This window comes from Palaemon carinicauda, chromosome 4, assembly GCF_036898095.1.
Source record: "Palaemon carinicauda isolate YSFRI2023 chromosome 4, ASM3689809v2, whole genome shotgun sequence".
In the NCBI taxonomy this organism is placed as follows: domain Eukaryota; kingdom Metazoa; phylum Arthropoda; class Malacostraca; order Decapoda; family Palaemonidae; genus Palaemon; species Palaemon carinicauda.
In genome coordinates this window covers 164,619,027-164,636,776 of record NC_090728.1, presented here as the reverse complement: position 1 = coordinate 164,636,776, position 17,750 = coordinate 164,619,027, and the positions used below count along the sequence as shown (strand labels likewise).

General features: G+C 43.3%; 1 protein-coding gene across 1 annotated transcript in view; it reads right to left on the bottom strand.

The window, feature by feature from the left end:
• Positions 1-17,750, bottom strand: part of LOC137640146 (putative leucine-rich repeat-containing protein DDB_G0290503) — a 172,163-nt gene that overhangs the window by 13,431 nt on the left and 140,982 nt on the right. Inside the window, 2 exon segments of the mRNA XM_068372639.1 lie at positions 1,197-1,337; positions 13,209-13,343. Coding sequence (XP_068228740.1) covers positions 1,197-1,337; positions 13,209-13,343 — 276 coding nt within the window.

Here is a 17,750-nt window from a genome sequence, read left to right as displayed (position 1 = left end):
CTTTTATCTTTCTCTGGTATAATTGGAAGGTTTTATCAGAAAAGGTATATAAGAAGGACTCTTTTCACCCGGCGCCACAGATCGACCCAGAAACTTAAAGTAAGCAACATCAGGAGACAAACAATTTGATAAATTTGTACATTTATTCCCCGGAGTTTATCGTTAAGAGTAATAAATAATAAAATTGAAAGATAAACTGTACTAACTTAAAGGTTGAGGAGGATGCCTAACTGTTACGTGTAAAAAAAAAAATATCCTCACACTCACCTACAAATTCAAGAGATGGTAGATGAGCACATACTGTACTAGCGACCAGGTAGCCTAAACTCCAGTACCAGTACTGTTTCTCGACTATGTGTTATTGTGTCAAACGTATTTCAGCATTAGGGGTGATGTGACGGATTCAATAGCGATTGAATATGTTCACTAAGTGTGTGCTGTGAACAAAGATTCACTGGCCCAGGAGCAGGGAGTTGATATTTCTTGGGTATTTTCTTATCGTACTCGATTCCCTGTTCTAACCTTTCACAAGAAAGTTATTGAAGACCACACAACACATTAACCCACAAAAATGTAAAAAAAAAACAGTTCTAAAATAGGAAGCAAATCAAAGTTTTCAGCATATGCATTCAGATGCTTTGGCAACAGACAAACTTTAAACACCACGTTAAAGAAATTGTGCAGATACTGGCATGGCTAAGGCTACCAGAACCACAACTTCATAGCTAGAGATAGGTAAAGAAACACATGTAGTAGAAGTAGTATGGCCTAATTACAAACTAAACTCTCCCAATTCAAAGTGGAACGTAAATTGGCAACTTGGACAAAGTTAACAGACATATAGGTGACTGAGATGGCGGATGGATCAGTTGGATATTTAAGTCATACATTTTTTGTCCTCTAAACAGTTGGTTGAGGGAAGGAGCCCCATAAACTTTTGTTCAACATGATTAAGAAAAGACCTGAACCAGTTACATGTGTCCCTATCTGAACAGCACATAAGTTTACAACATAAATCAATGTACCGTAAATATATCACTGTTGGCCACAAATGCAAAAGAGAAAAAAAGAAAAAATTAAAAATAGTACGAGAATGAAAACTTAAAAAAAGCTAAGAGTATAAAGTAAAATGCCTTACATGTAATAAACTTATTGTGCAAACTAATATATAAAGTGAAAAAAAATATATACTATACCTCAAAAGTACATGCATCTGAGCTAGAATCTCCAGAGTTTAAACATGATTGAGGAAGTTTAAACATTACATGTTTCTGTGTTGCTGCAGGTAACAAAGTTCTCTTGTTTTTCAATATGCTAGAAGACGAATCCTTATGACCCTGAAATAAAGTTATAATTTCAAGTGAAATGAAGTTTTTTAATTCTTTCCATTAGTGATTTATTCAATGGGACCATCTAGCTTAACAAGGAGATATCTATTTACTGAAATATGGGTAAAACTTTTACTAAAGAAATAAAATATCATAAGTACTGTAAATGAAAACTTATTGGTAATCATAAAAATATTTTGTGAAAAAACTGAATGCGTTCTGATTATTTGTTAAATTGAATCAATAAAGTAAAAGGTCTCTTTCAAAATATTAGTGTTAAGGAATCACACTTTATAATGTTAATTTCTGATATATATAAAATGATAGCATTCAATCCTTTCAGTATTTCTTTTTATATACATTAGCCCTATATACAAATGTCACCCCAAGTACACTTTAAGACACTTCACAGAAAAGAAGAACCCTTCTATGGCAAACAGCCATTTCATGTACTGTATGTCTGTGAACCCTCGGCATAGTACCAAGAAGGGGGAAGGTATTTTTTTTTTAAATAATGGGTTTGTATATACAGTATATAGAACACTTATATCTAAGGATTAACTATGGGTCCCAAATTAAGACTGGAATCTTGTTAGCACAGTTATGGACACACTGCTTGGATTGACTAACTCGGTCAGTGATTACGTTATGAGTTCTATAACATCTTGCTGTGCCTTGTCTCTTTAGGAACTGTAAATACTTGGCCTGCTGTTCCCATATAGAAAATCACATTGAGAAAATTTGGAGATTTCATAAAGGATAAAACACACACTGTACTCACTCTCAACATGAAACATGTTTATCTCTACGGAATACTAATTTTCCATATCAATATTAAAACTACAAATTGAAATTACCTTTATAGCCACTTACTTTGTTAAAGTTCGACTTAATTTAACATGGACCTTGTTTTTCCCCTGTATTTTCACTGTAGTGTATCAGAAATTGAATTTTTTTTTTTAAGTAGAGCTGAAAAGGGATTTTGACGAAGGAAAAATCTATTTCTGGGGAGAGACCTGTGTCGCCCGGTGAAAAGTTCTTCTTGTCACTTTTCTGATATAAATAACTTCCAAATATACCAGAGAAAGTTAAAGTATGGAATGCAGAGGTTACTACCCTCGCGCGATCACCCCTAAGGGCGTCGTGTATAAAGAAAGGCCGTGTGAAAGCTACTATTCACAGGTCGTCTTCCATTTAGAGTATTCTTTCGTTAATATTCCCGAAGGGTGAGCCGCAACAGCGGTCTCAACTGCACCAACCTGAGCCATCCCACCGACGCCCGACACCAGCGCCATCTGACATCCTTCTGATTTGGACTTGCCCGCAAATACGAGTTATTTTTTTGCCCAGTGTTTTTTCGAAGTGTTTGTCGGTATTCAACATGACTGACATTGCTACTTCACCTTTACCAATGTTAAGTACCATAGTTTGTTTTGACAGCTTATTGCAGTACCGGGCATTTGTTCTTTTTCCAGTATGGTGGTTTTAATTTTGGAAGCGATTGGTCTGCCGCGGTATCGGCAGCCATTTTGGGTGTGTTCGCTTCGGTAAATTTTCAAGTTATTATTGCCCATCTGGTACTCTGTCATCTAGGTTATATCACTTAAGTTTTATGACCAATTTAGTAACATTTTTTATTATTAGTTTTTACTATGGTATTTATTTGCTAGCAAGTCCAATTTGGACCTACGAAGAATAGCGATTTAGACTTAGTTAGTGTTGTACTCGCCTCAGGATGAGCAATTTAGACTAATCTTTGTTTATTGTTACGTTGTCGTTATTCTTCGTTCATGGTTATTACAATTACTAAGAGTAAGCAATCAATTTTTTATTTTTCTTATCATATTATTGTGTGATGTTGGTTTTTTATTATGTAACCCCGAGAGCGAGAGCATAGAGTGCTCGTTTCCTGTTCTACAGATACGAGTTACTCCTTCTCTCGTTTTCTTTATTAGCTCGAGTAAGAGGGGTGGATTTCCCGTTTTCCGTTTATTTACGATCACGAGTTATTCATGCCTTCTCTTATTATCCGAGTTGATGGTATTACGTTTAATGTTATACACGTTTTATTGGTGTGGTTACTGTTAATACTGTATAGCTAGCACTATTAATAGGTTACGTTAGTGTATGAGTCATTAATTAGGGTCGTTTTATGCCGACACCCTTAGCTCCGCCTTGAGTTATACTCCGCTATAATGGATACTCATTAGGTGAGAACTAGTCAGATATTTGGGGTGCAACGGTGAAATCTGGCACTCAGACTCTGGCTGAGGCCTTTTGCACACAAACCTTTGTCATGTTTGATCACAATTACACTATTATGGCCCCTTTTTTCATCGAATCTCCGGCTTCACTGGAGATAACACATTCAGAATTGAGGGTAATGTTATCGTACCGATGACGGGCCTTTGTCACCGGGTCTCCGGTACAAACAGAGATCAAGCAGACGTTCAGAACTGGAGTTAACAATGTGATACCGATGAAGATTATTTTCATGTTACGTGGTTACTGATTATTAATATAATTTCTTAATATATTAAGGTGTTAGCTTTTTGATCAATCAGACGATAAGAAACCAGGGTATGAACCCCTTTTTCATGAATAATCACAATATCGTACAGGCATTCAGCATTGAGGTTAATATTAGATTTCCTCTGATGTTCACGTTTTCACTGTGACGGACCTTTCTTACCGGATCTCCGGTGGAAACAGAGATCACTCAGACCACGGGTGGCCAATCTTTTGTTTTAGCTGTAAAGGAAAGGATTTAACATGAATACAAAGTGAACTGTACTTACTTTAAAGACACTTTGAATTTGCGTTGGTAATATTCATTAGCTATTCTCAGAAGTCCTAATGAAAATATATGAACATAATTACCAATTTTAAAGAAAAGTCATTCAATTTACTATCTTGGGGTATAGTGCGTCACTTGTAATCATGAAATGCGCCACTGTTGGCGCATGCGCCATAAGTTGGCCACCCCTGACTCAGACGTTCAGAACCGGGGTTAACTTTATTTTACCGATGAGGTTATAGTTACATGTTATGTGGTTACTGGATATTAGTATTCTATTGATTCATCTGTTCACTGACCAGAGTCTCAAGGAATAGTAGATAGCCTCTCATGGCATGGTTGGTTTTGACCTGGCTTTTCATTACAAGGGGCTAGCGTTTGGTTCCAAGTACTGAGTGGAAATTTATTGCTATTTGAACACGATTTTGTATGGATATTTATCCATATTTACACATAGTTAGAATTAAATATATGCATAAATACAGGCATAATTAATTTACTTCTATTTTGAACACGATGTTGTATAGATATTTATCCACATTTATGCACAGTTAGAATTAAATATATGCGCAAGAAGGACTTTTCACCGGGCGAACACAGGTCGACCCAGAAATCATTTCATGTTACAATATCTTTAAAGAGCTTTTTCTTAAAAAATAGGAGTTACTGAAAATTTCATTAAAAGACAACCATTTATCATTTGTAGGCCTACTTCACTTACTTGGTCTGTTGTAGAGAGGAATGAGTTAAATATAGTAATGAGCTACATGAGCTGTTGCATGAACTTGGAATCATATTCAGTAAAACACTAGGAAATAAATTTATATAAAACTTATGCAAGACATGCCTGTGCAAAACACAAATTAAATAAAATGCAACAATATAGTGGGAAATATTGAATAAAAGGAGATAAGGATGCTTAGAAATAAGAGAGGGAATAAGGATAATACAGAATAAGGGTAAATAAATAAATATAGACTAAAATGAAAATTAAAAATGCATGAATAACAAATGAAACTAAAATGGACACTTGGTAGAGTGCATACCTTTGCCAATGCCACATAACAATATAGGCAATTAAATCATGCATATTTTGGCACTAGTTTCATGCAAATCGGATGAAAATTGACCACGATAAAGCAAAAACACATGTTTGATCTTGTGACCTTGACTTTGACCAAATCACTCTCAAAATCTACTCAAATTGTCTTTGGATCATGGCCAGTCATCCCACTAAATTTCATGAGATTTGCCCACGATTCAGCAAAAATGACAAATTCAAAGATAATTTGTATTTTTCCTAACCATACAAACCTTAGCTATTTACAAAGGGTTACCTTTTAGCGTAGCTGAAATGGCGAGCCATTAGAATTTAACGAGGGTGTATTACCCCGTGCTAGTTAGCGGGGGGGTAGGGGAGTGGTAGCTAGCTACCCCTCCTCCCCCTCACACACAGGTGAATACTCACTTTCACTTAGAGGTAGGACTTGTCTTGGGGGACAGGGCTGGCGGGCAAATATGTGTAAATAGCTAAGGTTTGTATGGTTAGGAAAAATACAAATCATCTTCGAATTTGTCATTTGTTCCGTAACCGGAATACAAACCACGCTATTTACAAAGGGTGACTTACCCCTTAGGAAGGGTGGAAAGTCCCCAGCCATACTGGCTTTGGCTTTACCCGGGGACTCAGAATCCGAGTGAGTCGCACTCGAGAAAAGGAGTCCCTGCACCTCACAAGTTCCTTGCTCCGCAAGGAACCATGTGGCCTACGTAAGCTTGTGTGTGAAGGAAGAAGTGTGACCCGTCCTAGGCAGTTGACCTGGAGTTCCAGAAGGAACTCTGGGTTAGGACGTTCCCAATACCACCTCGTCAGGGTATGGGGGACGCGACAGTATTGACTCAATACTCGGAACACAAGGAAGCATGGTTTACCTGCAGAGGTTCGAGGTCAGCTATGCAGAGACCAGGATGCTGCTTCCCCGTAGAGGGGATGATGAAGAAAGAAGTAAGGGCCAGACATACTTCTTTCGTTCATGCAGACTAAAACCTGATAACAATGCCCTCAACCTTCTGCTACCTGTCCAAAAAGGAGCCTGAGGTTAGACCAACTGTTGTGTAGCCACCACAGAGCGATAGAAAACGTATCGAGACTCCTGTGGGTCACGCCCTGCAGGAAGCGGGCTGCGAAGGTCATTAGACGCTTCCAGACTCCAGCTTGTAGCACCTGCGTCACAGAGTAGTATTACTCGAAGGCGAAGGACGTTGCGATGTATCCAACATCGTGCTGTAGGGCGACGTGACGGGGGAGGGTCTGGAGACAGGTCGAGATGAATGTCCTTGAGTCCGGGCTGAAGAGGTATACTGGTGACTCTCCCCCCATGTCCTCCTTGTGCTCCCAAATCGGCTGCAACTGAGGACAAACTGCAGCTGTTCCCAGCGCTAACCTCTCGATTCCTTTACTGGCAAGAAAGAGAAGGTCTTGGGACATCAGACACAGAATGGAGACTCGAAATCTTGAATGAATCGGACCGAAGGGCCGGGACCCTCAGATTCTGAGTCTAGCCAACAACTCAGGAGCGAGCCTGAATGTTGCCTTCCCCTCTTCCTTAGAAAGGGGGGAGTAGTAAGAGACCAAGAAGATTGCTTACACACTGGCCGTGGCCAGAGTGAGCAGAAGACCCAAGGCGGAATACAATCCGAGGCCTGTCGTAAAGGGTCTTGAGAAGATCTCTTAAAGGACTAAAAGTCCGAGCCATGCTCCAAGTTGGAGATCTTCCTCCGACTAGGGCAGGGACGATCGTAGCTTCGCATGAGCGAGGATAGATCCAGCGGGCAGGAAAAAGTTATTCCTTTAAGCCTGAAGGTCAGGGAAAGGCTGAGCGACAGGCTTCATTGCCGAGAGCGGAAAGGAGTTTCCTCCCGCCGAAAGGCAATAAGACCGTTATTGCTGGAGAAGAGGCCTCAAGGGAAGAGGTATATCTCCCACGGCACCAACCACCTTAGACTCTTCACTTTGCCTGGGAGACCCCTGTGGATGACTATCGCAGATGACGCGACCTCCGTACCGCGACTGTAGCGGGTTGTCTCTTCTTGAGGAGGAAGCGTAGTGTCTCCAGGCATGAAGCCGAAGCGACGCCCCGGTTCGGGAGAGATGTCGCAGTGTGGTTGCTTGAGTAGTCTGCGCCGTGGGAGAAGCTCTCCCGGGAGTTCCGTCAGGGGAAGCAGAGGGTCCAGAAACCGTTCTGCGCATAGTCCCAGTGGAGCTCTCCCATTGAAAGGTTGACAGACAACCTGGTCTTGTTGAGACCCATTGTCCACAGACAAAAAGGAGGGAAGACGCAGGCATCGAAGTTGTCCCACCATCACCGGAATGCATCTTGCCAGAGTCTCAGGGTCTGAGACTGGAGGGAAGAATAGCGGAAGCTTGAGGTTCCAAGCTGTCGCGATCAGGTCCCCCAGACCAGCACTTGCTGGTTACCCAAGGTCAAAGACCCCCAGGTACACTCTCTCTACGAGGCTCTGCTCGGATAATCTGAGAGAAACATTCCCCTGCCTGGAATGAGAGAGCTGATGGTGGTATTGAGAGAATCTCAACCATCCCGGTATCTCTACTGCAAGATGTGAAGGTGTAAAAATGCGTACCCTGCTGGTTAGAATGAAGTCGACGCGCAATGGGGAGATTCGGCAGGAGCTGTAGGATCTGAAGAGGGGCCGGACTAAGGCCCCTAAGCCTGCCTGAATGATGGAGAGGTATCCTTCAGGTCTTGACCATAGGCCTAGACCGGAACAAGCCCCCCCGCTTTCCTTTGACGAGTCCGAGCACCGCATCAAGAATGTGGGGAAAGGACGAGAATATCCACTTCCATCAAGAGGCTCCATAGGTCAACACCCATTGCAGGTCTAATAGTTCTGCTGGTCCCATAAGGCCAGGGAGTCCGGTTAAACATTGCCTGAAGCCACCGGAACTTGGATCGCCCCACATGGAACTTATCCTGAGGGGACCGTTCGGACTATAGACGGGTCAATGAGGAAAGGAGAACTAGGAAACGTTCCAAGGTAGGGCTGAAAGCTCTGCTTGACTGAGAACAGGTACTGCGACTCTACTCAGTCTTGCCACAGTCAACCGAAAGGAAGGCTCGGACGATGTGGTAACAGAATCTGGCGTCCCCAGGTGGTCACCCATCCAAGTACCGACGTTGCTTAACCTCGCTGGACGGACGAGAAGCGGGGTTTCCAACGTGGTAAGGCCGTTGACTCAATATCCTGGCCAGATACTCCAGATGTTGAGGCAGAGGAAGAGAAGGCTCCAAGCAAAATACCATGAGCCCACACTCATGGTAAGCATCCGGGAGCTTGTCCCGGCGCTGAAGAAGGTCGAACCTGAGCCTACCGGAGTTGACCAGCCCTCCAAACAGCAGAGGAGGCGGAATCCTGCACCTGAGCGGCCAAGAGGAAGGCAGGGAGAGTTCTCTGGGGAAACAAACCTGCTATGCCACGGCGGGATAGCCACACTGCATCATAAGCAGGAATACTTGCAGTCTAGGCTGAATTCGACGAGCACCCTGGAAGATGGATGGAATGGAAACTGAAAGTACCCGTCCTTCCGATCCAGGGTTTAAGGAGTCCTGTCGCCTCGTTACCAGTCTGATCGATTCTGCTGGTCTACGCTGGCCGAAGTTTGTTCGACAAACTTGATCAGGGCTGAGAGGTCGACTATGGACATCCCCTCTCAGATCCTTCCTTACAAGAAAGGATCGACTGAGGGGGCCGGAGGTGAAGCCGTCTATGATCCTAAGGAAGACCTTCGCCTAAGGTATGGATCATTCTGCCCAACCGGGCAACTCTGCTGACGCTATGGCATAGAGGTTCAGAGACACTGAATTCGCTGACAGAGACGGCAGGCGCGATATCCTTGGCTAATCACAGAGATTGTGCGGGAATGGGCATCGGGAAGCTGTCATTCGGATGAGTAACCTTAAGCATCCTCCCAGCGAAAAACCTGCAATCCTAGAGTTCGTGAACTCCTTTTAGGACTATGCCCCCCCGGGGGAGTCTCCCGTGCCATCTGTTCCTGACAGGAGGAAACTGCAATTGGACACCTTGTCCCAGTTGTCAGAGCCGATAACTTAGGCCGACGTGGTTGAAAGAAAAGGGCGCTGGAGCCCTGCAGAGTCTGGAAGAAAGCGCCTTGGAGGAGTGAAACCGGAAGTCGATTTACTCCGCACAGCAGCTGTTTAAGTCTCTGTCCTTGGGCACAAACAAACTCTTCTCAAGGATGGCAGGGTGTCTGAGGTCGTCGACCTCCAAAGATGAGACACCCGAAGGAAGCCCTCAGTCAGCGCGTCCAGATGGTACAACATCGAGCTTGTCCGCAAGTTAGATACTTAACGACGAAAGGCCAAGGTGCCTGAGCTCGAGAGGAGGAGAGTACCCTTGATCTTCCTGTAGCTTCCTTGAACCAAACCTCGGGCCGTAACCGAGGAGGGAAAGAACCTGGTAAGCTCCCAGAGGAAGAGGTAAGCAGTCACCCCTTGTCCGATGGAGAAATCTCGAACGGTATGCGCAGGTGAGCGATCGTGCGTTGGCGAGCAGTATGCGAAGGTGAGCGATCGCGAGCAGCCTTTGCAGGAGGGCGATCACGCGATGGTGATCAGCATGCGCCGGGTCGCGCGATGGTGATCAGTATGCGCAGGGTCGCGTGATGGTGATCAGCATGCCAGGGTCGCGCGATGGCGATCAGCATGCGCAGGTCGGCGGTCGCGCGATGGCGAGGAGCATCTGCAGGTGGGCGATCGCGCGATGGCGAACAGCATACGTAGTTGAGGGTCGCGCGATGGTGATCAGCATGCGCAGGGTCGAGCGATGGTGATCAGCATCCGCAGGTGTGCGGTCGCGCGATGGCGATCAGCATCCGCAGTTGAGGGTCGCGCGATGGCGATCAGCATCCGCAGTTGAGGGTCGCGCGATGGCGATCAGCATCCGCAGTTGAGGGTCGCGCGATGGCGATCAGCATCCGCAGTTGAGGGTCGCGCGATGGCGATCAGCATCCGCAGTCGAGGGTCGCGCGATGGCGATCAGCATCCGCAGTTGAGGGTCGCGCGATGGCGATCAGCATCCGCAGTCGAGGGTCGCGCGATGGCGATCAGCATCCGCAGTTGAGGGTCGCGCGATGGCGATCAGCATCCGCAGTCGAGGGTCGCGCGATGGCGATCAGCATGCGCAGGTGAGCTAGTAGCTGGCGAACCATGTTCCTTCAGAAGTGTTGGAAAACGTTGGCGTGCCGGCTGTAACACACGTGGGCGATCCGGAGATCGCCGAGAGACAGGTGATCGCTGGCGAGCTGATGATCGCTGACGAGCTGATGATCGCTGACGAGCAGAAGGCTACGCGTGGAAGCCTGCGCAAAGAAGAAGAGTCCTTGACCCCGACCTGAACCGAAGTTCTAGATCGCGAGGGCGAACGTGGGCGCACAGGGCGTGTAACAGGAACCAACAGGAACCGCAGGGATGATCATCTTGAAAGCGCTGACGAACAGGAGAGCGCTGATGAGCAGAAGAGCGCCTGTGTGCTCATACTGAGCAGCAGAAGGGCGCGCAGGGAAACCCTGACACGCAAGGGAAGAACCCCCGTGGGGGCAACCCTTTGCCCCTAAGGGATCGTTGTCCGCCAGGAGACTGATGTCCGTCGGAAGACCGCTCCGTCGGGAAGACCGTTGCCCGTCGGAAGACGAGATCAGACTGCTGTCCATCTGCAACTAGGCGGAAGATCAAGAAAAAGGAGTTGTAGGCTGCAAACGGAGATCCAAAAAGGCGCCTCAAGCACCCTTATAGGGAGATGAGAGGCCCTTACGACGAGGCGGACGGTGGGCCTTACGGCGAGGGAGGCCAACAGCAACAGCAACAGCAACAGAAGAAACCTCCGAAGAGGAGTCTCTATGAGTGTACTCTCTCGCGAACGAAAGAGAAACACTCGTGGAAGAGACTGGTCAGCCAGTGACCTAAAAGGAGCAATCCTCCGAAGAGGAGCTCCTGCAGTTGCCCAGCCCCTTGAGCGAAACTGCAGGTGCGACCGCTCAGCACCAAGAGCATAGTCGCACGAAAAAAAGGCAAGAGAAGAACCCCCCAAAAGGGGAAAAACTCAAGCCTGGACAGGAAAAACTTCCCTCGGAAGGAAAGTTACCCGCCCAAGGAGGCAAGCCTCCTGAGAGTTCTAAAAGGAAATGGAGAGCTGTCCGTCGTCACGGGAGTACTACCAGTAGAAGGAGACACGCCCCTGACGAAAATACAAGGGGGGAGGCAACAACAGCCGAATCCCCAGGACTCAACCAGACAGCTCACACCGTTGCTATATTACAGAAACGAACTAGATCGGTAACTGTAAAAAAATAAAACAAATAATATTAGTACACATTCATTCCCCCGGGAAGGCTCCGAAGAGGAATCCCGAGGGAAAGGAACAAGAATTACACAACAGGCACGTGCCCTCACAACCACTTACTCGCGGAAGGAGAGCTGTAACCAAAACAGAATTATAACAATTAAAAAATGAATGAACACTAAAGAAAGAACGAAAACCCCAAAAGGAATCGTTCTACAAGCTGAAAAACAAAAAACAACTACAATTAGATTCATAACTAATTGAGACAAACGTACGGCGTAGCAACCCCCCACACGGAAAGGAAGCTACAAGGGCGTAGTAACACGTAGTAAAAGGGTGAACGACCTCAAGAGAGAGAGAGAGAAAGACATAAGTCAAACTCGATCGCCACCCATAAAATTACGCCGTGGTGGCCTAACTGCCGAGGCCTCCATGTAGATATCGTACACTACACACACAAATCTGAAAAGGAAACTTACTTATTTCTATACTCGAGTATATATACAAACATGAAAACATGTTTACATATATATTGAGTAAATGAAAAGTAAGCGATTAAGTAAAGACAAAACAAACAAACAATGGCTGCCAAGAGAGGACCAAGACAGAGACGTCTGTCACAGTCCGAGCCAAAAGTGAAAGTGAGTATTCACCTGTGTGTGAGGGGGAGGAGGGGTAGCTAGCTACCACTCCCCTACCCCCCCGCTAACTAGCGCGGGGTAATACACCCTCGTTAAATTCTAATGGCTCGCCATTTCAGCTACGCTAAAAGGTAACCCTTTGTAAATAGCGTGGTTTGTATTCCGGTTACGGAACAAAGATTCTTTTACTTTATCGTGACCTGGACCTTGATTATGTTGTATATCACAAGATAGGAAATTGAAATATGTTCATTTTGGCACTAGTTTTTTACAAACAAGATAAAAATTGACCCCAATATATCAAAATACATTTTTGACAACCTTTAATCCAATCACTCTCAAATCACGACAGGCAATTGAATTATAGACATTTTAACAACTAGTTTAATGCAAATCAGATTAAAATTGACCGCAATATAGTAAATAATCCAACCAAATTTCATGATATTTGATCAAGTACTTTTTGAGTTATGCAAATCACAAACACACAGACAAACATCCAAAATACATTCCTGTCAATATATAACCTTTGCAACCAAAGTTGGCGAAGGTAAGATAAATAAGAAGGAAAAAGAAAAAGAGGGAAGTAGAGAGAAGCCTTTCAGCCTTTGACATTAAACAAAATCAATACAGATAAGAGTATGTGTAAAAGAGAGCAGCAAGACAAAAAATGCAATATAGGAAAAACAAAGATCTATTAAAATAGAAATGCCACCAGTTATTACTTAATTACAGAATATTTTCTTAATGAGTTAGGGATACTATGGCACTTGTGACAATTCTTTGTTTTACCAGATTATGCAACCCAACTAACCTCACATATAGTAAAAAAAATATATTAATTAATTAAATAAACTAATATATATATATATATATATATATATATATATATATATATATATATATATATATATATATTCATAAAGTGCTAAAATTGATTATACAAATAAAATCTCTCAGAGTAGTAGTTAGCAGTTTAAGAAACTAAACTGACCTTGTAACAGGGTTAAAATATAAAACTCAATATAAAATTACAGGCCAACAGAACACATTCGATTTACTTACCAAACCTTCATCAGGTCGATTCTGGGAAGAACCATAATTTGAATCTTTCGGCAATGGGGGCTCCTTGAATACAAACGATTCTTTGGCATACTGATAAGGACTGAAAGTTTCATCTACAACTTCAGTATGTGCTGTCTGAAATAAAATAGATATATGTATATTACTTAAAAACATAGATGAGTAACTTGATATAAATACACAATCACATCCATATACTGTGTGTATATATATATATATATATATATATATATATATATATAATATATATATATATATATATATATATATATACTCATAATTAAATTATTACAGCACACTTTTACTACCCATTTAAGAACATGCCATTTTATTTTAGGGTTTCCAAGCTAAAATGATATACCATGCTTTATTTAAGTACTGTGTTATCTAACCTTGAAACAACTTCCTAACTGAGTTTTGAAGTATGTCGGATGATATAACCAACTTCCTTGCTGTCTTATTATTTGAGTAATAAAAATGCCTCTTTTCTTTATTTTAAATCTACTCAAGTCATATTCTAAATGAATTAAAAAGCATTTTTTTTCATAAAAGATATTATTTTCATATTACCCTGCTATACATAAGCCATATGCTTTATGTGCAAGCATGATAACAAAAAGGGAAAACGAAATCCAGTAGTTTAGATTTAAAATAGCCTCCTTGAGTGCTTATCCTTCTCTCTCCCACCGCCATGTGTGTATCATTAGAATTTGCAGATAACCATCTTCGGTTTCCTTCTAAGCCAACTATATTTTGAGAAGTGAAAATCCATATATAGGAATGAATATTAGACAAGTACAGTATTGAAATATGTAAGACCCTTGTCAAAGGACCTAATTTCATAATGAATGTTTAAAGATTGACCTGACCTGTAAAATTTATATGTAATAAAACACCATTCATTGCGTGCTAGCACACCTTAAATCAAAAAGTGATAGACTTCTCCGAGTTATTACAATCACCAGAGAGATTTTGAAGATGTCGAATTTATATACCAAATCCATAATTATTGGTACTGTACTGAAATGTCAGCTTGGTACAATGGGACAATCCTATTCACTTTAATCTACCTTTTCTTTTCCTTACAACCTTTAGCAACGTTACATCATCAAGAAGTTATCATTAAATGTAATGGGTAAAGGTTGATTTGATTGGATTGTGTACAGAGAACAGGGCCCAACCTAATAAAAATGTTAAGTAAATGAATAAGACAATAGAGATAGGGGTGAGAAATGTAAGTAAATTTTTATTTTCAAGGTAGCACAGTAATGTACTTTTAGAGACTTCCTTTAATTATACTTTAAAATTTTATAGGACAATTAATGAATTAAAATTAAAATTATCTATTATTAGTGGTTTTGATAGATTTTTATTATAGATTTCTTTTCCTTTCTAAGGATTTTTTGGGGGGCAAGAGAAAGGAATTATGTTATTTTCCTTAAGTAAAATAAATTTTTGAATATACTTACCCGATGATCATATAGCTGTCAGCTCTGCTGCCCGACAGAAAAACCTACGGGCGGAATACGCCAGCGATCGCTATACAGGTGGGGGTGTACATCAACAGCGCCATCTGTCAAGTAGGTACTCAAGTACTCGATGTCAACAAAGAACCAATTTTCTCCTCTGTCCACTGGGTCTCTATTGGGGAGGATGGGTGGGTCCTTTAATTTATGATCATCGGGTAAGTATTCAAAAATTTATTTTACTTAAGGAAAATAACATTTTTCAATATTAAACTTACCCGATGATCATATAGCTGATTCACACCCAGGGGGGTGGGTAGAGACCAGCATTACATGTTGACATTATTATGAGCTAAGTATTCCGTATTTTATTTTAGCAGTTATTCAAAATAACAAACATAAAATAAATAAGTACCTGGTAAGGAAGTCGACTTGAACAATTACTCTGCCTTTTAAAGTACGTCTTCCTTACTGAGCCTCGCGATCCTCATAGGATGCTGAGCGACTCCTAGGAGCTGAAGTATGAAGGGTTGCAACCCATACTAAAGGTCCTCATCAAAACCTCTAATCTAGGCGCTTCTCAAGAAATTACTTTGACCACCCGCCAAATCAAGTAGGATGCGAAAGGCTTCTTAGCCTTCCGGACAACCCAAAACAATAATAAAACATTTCAAGAGAAAGATTAAAAAGGTTATGGAATTAGGGAATTGTAGTGGTGGAGCCCTCACCACTACTGCACCCGTTGCTACGAATGGTCCCAGAGTGTAGCAGGTCTCGTAAAGAGACTGGACATTCTTAAGATAAAAGACGCGAACACTGATTTGCTTTTCCAATAGGTTGCGTCGAATATACTTTGCAGAGATCTATTTTGTTTAAAGGCCACGGAAGTTGCGACAGCTCTAACTTCGTGTGTCCTTACCTTCAGCAAAGCTTGGTCTTCCTCATTCAGATGGGAATGAGCTTCTCGTATTAACAGTCTGATAAAATAGGATAAAGAATTCTCTGACAAAGGCAAAGATGGATTCTTAACTGAACACCATAAAGCTTCAGACGGGCCTCGTAAAGGTTTTTAAATAGAACTTAAGAGCTCTTACAGGACATAATACTCTTTCTAGTTCATTTCAAACCATGCGATAAGTTTGGAATATCGAACGATATTGGTCAAGGCCGAGAAGGCAGCTCGTGTTTGGCTAGAAAACCAAGTTGTAGAACATGTAGCCGTTTCGGATGAGAATCCGATGTTCTTGCTGAAGGCATGAATCTCACTGACTCTTTTAGCTGTGGTTAAGCATATCAGGAAAAGAGTCTTAAAGGTGAGATCTTTCAGGGAGGCTGATTGAAGCGGTTCGAACCTGTCTGACATAAGGAATCTTAGTACCACGTCTAAATTCCAACCAGGTGTAACCAAACGACGCTCCTTCGTGATCTCAAAAGACTTAAGGAGGTCTTGTAGATCTTTATTGTTGGAAAGATCTAAGCCTCTGTGACGGAAGACTGATGCCAACATGCTTCTGTAACCCTTGATAGTGGGAGCTGAAAGAGATCGTTCTTTCCTCAGATATAAGAGAAAGTCAGCTATTTGAGTTACAGAGGTACTGGTCGAGGATACGGATACTGACTTGCACCAGTTTCGGAAGATTTCCCACTTCGATTGGTAGATTCTAAGGGTGGATGTTCTCCTTGCTCTAGCAAACGCTCTGGTTGCCTCCTTCGAAAAGCCTCTAGCTCTCGAGAGTCTTTCGATAATCTGAAGGCAGTCAGACGAAGAGCGTGGAGGCCTTGGTGTACCTTCTTTATGCGTGGCTGACGTAGAAGGTCCACCCTTAGGGGAAGTGTTCTGGGAACGTCTACTAGCCATCGAAGTACCTCGGTGAGTTATTCTCTCGCGGGCCAGAGGGAAGCAACTAGCGTCAACCTTGTCCCTTCGTGAGAGGCGAACTTCTGCAGTACCTTGTTGACAATCTTGAACGGAGGGAATGCATATAGATCTAGATGTGACCAATCTAGAAGAAAGGCATCTATATGAACTACTGCTGGGTCCGGGAAAGGTGAGCAAACTATTGGGAGCCTCTTGGTCATCGAGGTTGCGAAGAGATCTATGGTTGGCTGGCCCCAGGTGGCCCAAAGTCTCTTGCATACATCCTTGTGGAGGGTCCAATCTGTTGGAATTATTTGTCCCTTCCTACTGAGACAATCTGCTATGACATTCAAGTTGCCTTGGATGAACCTCGTTACTAGTGAAAAGTCTAGACCTGTTGACCAGGTGAGGAGGTCCCTTGCGATCTCGTACCATGTCAGAGAGTAGGTCCCTCCTTGCTTGGAGATGTACGTCAAAGCCGGGTGTTGTCCGAGTTCACCTCCACCACTTTGCCTTGAAGGAGAGACCTGAAGCTTTTCCAGGTCAGACGTACTGCCAGTAGCTTCTTGCAGTTGAAATGCATTGTCCTTTGACTCGAGTTCCATAATCCCGAGCATTCCCTACCGCCTAATGTCGCACCCCAGCCTACGTCCGATGCGTCCGAGAAGAGAACGTGGTTGGGAGTCTGAACAGTCAGGGGAAGACCCTTTCTAAGGTTGATAAAGTCCTTTCACCAAGTCAGACCAGACTTTATCTTTCCGGAAACCGGGATCGAGACCGCTTCTAGCGTCTTGTCCTTTTTCCAGTGAAAAGCTAGATGATACAGAAGAGGACGGAGGTGTAGTCTTCCAAGTGACACAAAAGAACCACGGATGACAGTGTCCTTACCAGACTCATCCACAGACTGACAGGGCAGCGTTCCTTCTTCAGCATCTTCTGGATGGATAGCAGGGCTGGGGGTTGATCATCTAGTTCAGCAACGTCCTCATCAGAGGGTTCCTTATCCGAAACTGATGAGGAAACGGCAACGGAGTGGGCAACGTCTGACTCGCTGAATCCGGTCGCACTGGTGGATGCGTGACGGAGCCGGACGCAATATCATGGTACTGCTGCACAGTCTGTGAACTGTCAACCATGGGGACGCGAGGAAGTACAGCGTCAACCCGAAACTGTCTAGACTGTCTGGGTTGTGCAGTCAAC